This window comes from Vombatus ursinus, unplaced genomic scaffold, assembly GCF_900497805.2.
Source record: "Vombatus ursinus unplaced genomic scaffold, bare-nosed wombat genome assembly UNPS02014818.1, whole genome shotgun sequence".
Classification (NCBI taxonomy): Eukaryota; Metazoa; Chordata; class Mammalia; order Diprotodontia; family Vombatidae; genus Vombatus; species Vombatus ursinus.
In genome coordinates, this window is record NW_020954596.1 from 7820228 (window position 1) to 7826760 (window position 6533).

Genomic DNA, 6533 nt, shown 5'->3' on the forward strand with positions numbered 1-6533 from the left:
AAACCCAATAAACCAATACCACCAAAATAGATAAACCATTGGTCAATTTGATGAAAAAAAGTAAAAAAGAAAATCAAATTACTAGTATCAAAAACGAAAGGGGTGAATTTCACCACCAATGAAGAGGAAATCAAGACAATTGTTAAGAGCTATTTTGTCTAATTATATGCCAATAAATTTGACAATCTAAATGAAATGGATGAATATCTACAAAAATGTAAATTACCCAGATTAACAGAAGAAATAAAATATTAAAATAACCCAATCTTAGAAAAAGAAATTGAACAAGCCACAAATGAACTTCCTAAGAAAAAAATTTCCAGAACCAGATGGATTCACAAACAAATTCTACCGAACATTTAAAGAACAATTAATCCCAATACTATATAAACTATTTGGAAAAATAGGCAAAGGAGTCCTACCAAATTCCTTTTACAACACAAATATAGTGCTCATAACCAAACCAGAAGAGCCAAAACAGAGAAAGAAAATTATAGACCAATTTCCCTAATGTATATTGATGAAAAAATTTTAAATGAAATACTAGCAAAGAGGTTACAGAAATATATCACAATTATACCAGGAATGCAGGGCTGGTTCAGGATTAAGAAAACTATCAACACAACTGACCTTATCAATAACAAAACCAACAGAAATCATATGATTATCTCAATAGATGGAGAAAAAGCCTTTGACAAAATACAGCACCCATTCCTATTAAAAACACTAGAAAGTATAGGAATAAATAAGGCTTACCTTAAAATGATAAGTAATATTTATCTAAAACCCTCTGCAAGGATTATCTGTAATGGGGATAAGCTATGAGCCTTCCCAGTACAATCAGGGGTGAAGCAACAATGCCCATTATCACCTCTATTATTTAATATTGTACTAGAAATGTTAGCTACAGCAATAAGAGAAGAAAAAGAAATTAAAGGAATTGGAATAGGCAATGAGGAAACAAAACTATCACTCTTTGCAGATGATATGATGTTACACTTAGAAAATCTAGAGAATCAACCAAAAAACTATTTGAAATTATTACCAACTTTAGCAAAGTTGCAGGATACAAAATAAACCCACACAAGTCATCAGCATTTCTATGTATCACCAACAAAGTCCAGCAGCAAGACATAGAAAGAAAAATTCCATTTAAAATATCTGTAGACAACATAAAATACGTGGGAGTCTACCTGCCAAGACAAACTCAGGAACTATATGAACACAACTACAAAACACTTTTTATACAAATAAAATCAGATCTAAACAATTGGAAAAATATTAATTGCTCATAGGCAGGCTAAGCCAATATGATAAAAATGACAATTCTATCTAATCTATTTTTTCAGTGCCATAGCAATCAAACTATCAAAAATTATTTTACAGAACTAGAAAAAATAATGACAAAATTCATCTGGAAGAACAAAAGCTCAAGGTTAATAGGGGAATCAATGAAAAATATTTGAAAAAAGATAGTCGAGCAGTACCAGATCTCAAACTGTATTGTAAAGTAGGAATTGACAAAACAATCTTGTACTGGCTAAGAAATAGAGTGGTGGATCAGTGGAACACATTATAGTAAACAGTAAATTAGTAATCTAGTAAAAAATCTCAAAGGACTAATGAAGAAGCATACTATCCACCTCTTGAGAAACAATTGATATTGATTGAACACAGACCGAAGCATGCTGTTTTTCACTTTTTATTTTGAGTCTTCTTGTACAAATGACCAATATGGTAATGTTTTACATAATTGCACATGTATAACCTATATCTGCTTACCATCTCAGGGAGGGGGGAAGGGAAGGAGGGAGAGAGGGATATAATTTGGAACTCAAAACTTTAAATAAAAATGTTTTAAAAACTTGAAAATAAGTACAGAAGATTGTTGCTTGAGAAAGGAGTGCATGTTAATAAGTAGAGTATTAATTATGGAAGTGACAGTGAAAGGAAGAAAAGAATTTTGAAGAGGGAGTATAGCTTATACAAAAGCACTGAAACCAGAGGTGAGGAATGGGAAGTAGTAAAGTTCTTAGGGAAGGCAAGGCCAGTAAGGGGAGTAACTTATTTTACATTACGTCTGCAAAGACAAGTTGTAGACAAATTTTGGAAGACTTTACATGTCAGGCTAAAATCATTTTTATTTTATCCTTGAGGCAATAACATGAAATACAAATTTCCTCCTCATTAGAACTATTTCCCTTTGTGGAAAAAAACAATTGGAGGAGTTTAATATATTTTTGTGATTATATTAGCAAATACTAAACAAATCTTTCCATAGGTTGGGCTCCAACCTATCTGGAAGTCTTGGTCTCAGCTCTAAAATGAGGAGTTTGGATTAAGTAACAATGCTGGGTGCATAGTAAGTGCCTAATAAATGCACTTTAGGCCTTCAAGAGTTGATCGGGTCACCTTGCTGAGGTTACTGGGAACAGAGCCTTTGGGACTTGGATTACACCTCCCTATAGAGTGTGTGAACTCATTCATCCATCCCTTTGAGATTAACTGGGACATTTCTTGGGACAGTATACTTGCTGACCTCTTTATATATCATTAAGCATGAATGATTAAACCTTAGTTTCTCAAAGATTATTTGAATGGCTCAGGCTATTCTGGAACCACCTCTCAACCTCAATCCTCTCAAGAAGTCTCAATCAGTCCCATACAAAGGCTTACTTGTTTTCCTTCCCATGACCTCATTAAATTAACTTCTCCCTGGATTAACCTAACACAAACTTTCAAGGTTTACTTTAGCTTAAAGACTCTGATACTTATTCAAAGGCACTGGAGAAGAAAAAGGAAGTCTTCTGGGGTCAATGCTACAAAATCCATAGCACTAATTTACTAGGAAACAAGTTTTCTTAAAAAAGTTTAAGTTAATTTAAAAAAATAATGCTAGACCAGAGGTTCGTAATCTGGCATTCATGAACTTTAAAAAATATATATTTCTTGCTAACTATTTCAGTAACTGATTTCCTCTGTAATTCCATGCATATTATTTTATGGATTTAAACACAGTTCTGAGAAGGGGATCCTAGTCTTCACCAGACTGTCAAAGAGGTCTACGACACAAAAAGGTTAAGATCCCCTGTACCAGACAACATAAGATTTAATTAAATTTAATTCAACAAACATTAAGTGCCTACTGTATGGAAGGTACTGGTAACACAAAGATGAAAATGGCCAATGGCTGCTTCCCTGTGAGCTTATGGTCTCATAGTTAAGTTATACATCAACCAAGACTTCCCAAATTTTCTCCTCGGCCATCTTCTTAGATTTCACAGACAATCTATACAGTACCCACTGAGCATTGTGCACTGTTGATTTACACACACAATCTCTCCACATTATTGTCATCTTTTTGGCATTCAGAATCTTTTACAAGGATTCTCACAATATGTTTTAGGAGAGGAAAATATGCAAGGATCAGTGCTTCCCTAAAGCGTTGGGATCTTCCTCTACCTAGCATGTAAATCATAGAAAGAGGTTAACTGATTTGCCCAAGCTTATACCAGTACAATCACAAAACATCCAAGGTGGGCTATGAATCCAAATCTTTCGAATAGCTTCCAAGTCTACCCCTATGCTGCCACGTCTTTATTGTATAAATACTGAACTAAAAACACAAAGACCTCCCTCCACTGACAATCCTACTGCAGGAACAAGAACAAGATTCCACAAACAGTTTAGTCAACTTCAAGCTAATTTCTCTTCTGAGCATTTCTAAAATCTCCCAGGGAGCCCTATTTGTGGCCTGAGACCACGCAGAGTCTTCCTGCAGTCCAGTCAGATGTAGCAGCTGTCCCTGGGCATGTCAAGTTCAGAACTATTTCAAGTTCCTCTTCTCCTACTTCTTATTAAACACTATAATCCAACACTATTTGCCTCAAGAAAATATAGTGCATACAGGTGTATTTAATAAAGGTCTGTTGCACTGAATAATCCTAATAGGTCTAATTTCTCTGGCTAACAGGTAAAAACTGGCATTTTCAATACTAAAAACATTTTCTGTATGAAGAGAGCCAACAATGGTCATTTTCTTTTTCCACTGCTTCTTTCCAGAGCAACACTCCTAGCCCTCAGACTAGTCTGATTCCAGTTTTTTCTACCATACATGAATCAGTAGTCTCCATTTCCTTTCTAAGTCATTAAAACCTCTAACTTTTTTTTCTACACAGCCAGGCGGGAACAATGCAGTTATGCATCAATCCCTGAAAGAACTTGACAAACAATTCTCAATGTGACGTGTAGGAAAGTTTTGAATAGAAAACAATAGAAAACAAAGTTTTAAAGTCATACCAGGTTCTCAGTAGCTTGCAACTACTCCTAAACTGTTGCCAGATGTACGGTGGAAAAGGGAGGAGGGAGGAGCAGCAAATAGTAGGGGACAGAACTGTAGGTTTGGAAACAGAAAGGTAAACCAGGGATTTCAGGAGTGCCCATGAACTGGAGAGGCAGGCATAAAGTGAATAGGAAAAGATTTAACAGGAGCTCAAATTAAAGATACTGAGTACAGGCCATTGTGATTTGCCAAGGGAGGGCATCTAAGAGGGAGAAAAAGGGTCACATATAGGATTCAGTGGGCTGTTGTTACATACTTCATTGAGTGTGTGATGGTTGTCTAGTGGAAAGGGGATAAGGGGGGAATATGCTGCATGTTCAAAGGGGCTCAGAAAAGGTGACAACGAACAATGAGTGCTGACCCAAAGGTGTTGCCAGAAGGAATATGTGAAAAAATACAAGTGGTGGGAGAAGACAGGACGGGGAAGGAGAGTGACAGTGATTTGAAAAAATATGGAGAAAGAGGCCCGAGTAAGAAGGGTCTTAGGACCCTTAGCTCCCCAAGGATAAAGTCAAGTGCCCAACCCAGTCCTCAGTAGTGAGCACTCCCACGTCGAGATTACTTTGCTTTTATTTGTATGTACGTTTCGCTTCCTTCTCAGGGTACGTGTTATCTTCTCCCTACCCCTCCCCCTTCCACCTTAAGGACTGGGACAGCTTTCCTTATTTTTGTGTGGGGCACAAAGTAGGTACTTAATACAAAAAATTCGGGGTGAACGGAACTCAACATTACTCTGGTGTAATGGTAGGTGGGAGGGATTCATCTCAGTAAACATTTTAAAAAAGCATCCTATGCGCAAAGGTCCAGCACTGCCCCAAGTGCCTGGCACATAACTCCCGTACTCGGAGCTTAATAAATGCCGGTTGATTCAGTCACTGGTCCAGCAAGAAGAGCTGAAGTCAGCTAGCATTTATTGAGCTCTTACTATGTGCTAGGCACTGCGCTAAAACGCCGAGGACACAAAGAAAGGCAAAAACAGCCCCAGCCCTCCGGAAACTCGTTATCTAAGGGGTCAAACGACCTGAATTCGAATTCTCCGGCCACGGGCGTTAGCTTAGTGACCTTGGGAGATTCACTCTTTTCACTCTGGGCCTCAGTTTCCCCATCCGTAAAAATGATGGAGACTTGGCAAACTCAGGAGCCTGAAGGCAGGGGTTGGGCATTCAGGGAGCGTAGGGAGAGGAGAGAGGTACTGCCGGGGGAGTGGAGACCAGCCAAGTGCTTTGGGGGGGGAGAAAGGAGAAGGGGCAGGAGGGGCAGGGGGGAATGGAAGAAGAAGGGAGGACCTCCCGCCGAGCGCGGGGGAAGGTGAGAAGGGGACGCCGCCGCCGCCGCGGCCCGGAGAGCCCAGCCCTGCCCCGCCGTCAGGCCCCGGCCCCCGGCCCCAGCCCCCAGCCCCCGGCCCCCGGCCCCTGCCCCCTGCCCCCGGCCGCTGCCCCGACCTCATCCACGGCGCGTCGAGGGAGATGCAGGGTCCCGAGCAGCAGCTTCAGCTTCACGGCAGACGAGAGGTTGTGGAAGCAGAGGCGGATGTTGTCGATGACCGTGGCCGTGAGCAGCGACGCGATGCTCGGCGGCGCCCACAGTTCGTCCGTCGCCCCCAACTTGTTGTGCAGCCACAGGCCGGTGTCGCTCTCCCGCATGGACGCCATCTTGGGGGAGAAAAGAGGGGGGAAGCGCTCAGCCGGCATCTTATGGAGACACCTACACGCCCGGAGCGAGGACCCCGCAACATGGCGGCGCCCGCCCGAAGGCAGGCGGGCCGACCGAGGGCGAGGCCGGAGTGACGTCACGTCTCACGGCCGTACTTGCGTCCTATTGGGTTGGAGCTCTAGAGGACCGCGGCCGCCGACGGGAGGGAAAGGCGATGGGGGAGGCACCGTTCCGTAACAGGACATGGCAGCGCCCGCCTTCTCCATTGGACGGAGCTTCGTCCGTAACGAAAGATGGCGGCTCCCGTGTTCCCATTGGGCGTCCCTGGGAAGACGCCAGGTCGCCTGAGCTGTCCGTAGGGAAATTAGTCCCGAGGGAATTGGTGCGGGGCTGGGGGAGGGGGTTGGACGGCCTCGAGGCCTCGAGAGAGGAGCGGCGGAGGGTGGGGGAGGGGCGGGGCTTCCTGCGGTTGGTCTAATAACGGTTTTGGAGGCCGTTCAGCCCCTGGGGGTTAACGGATCTCGGCGAGGGGAGCAGT

At 42.3% G+C, this 6533-nt stretch overlaps 1 protein-coding gene across 1 annotated transcript in view; it reads right to left on the reverse strand.

Annotated features, from left to right (window-relative positions):
- Positions 1-6089, reverse strand: part of NELFA (negative elongation factor complex member A) — a 34503-nt gene extending 28414 nt beyond the window's left edge. Inside the window, exon 1 of the mRNA XM_027836341.1 lies at positions 5785-6089. Within this exon, the coding sequence (XP_027692142.1) occupies positions 5785-6033 (249 nt within the window). The 5' untranslated portion in view covers positions 6034-6089. The remainder of the gene's footprint in view (positions 1-5784) is intronic.
- Between the last annotated feature and the right edge of the window lie 444 nt (positions 6090-6533).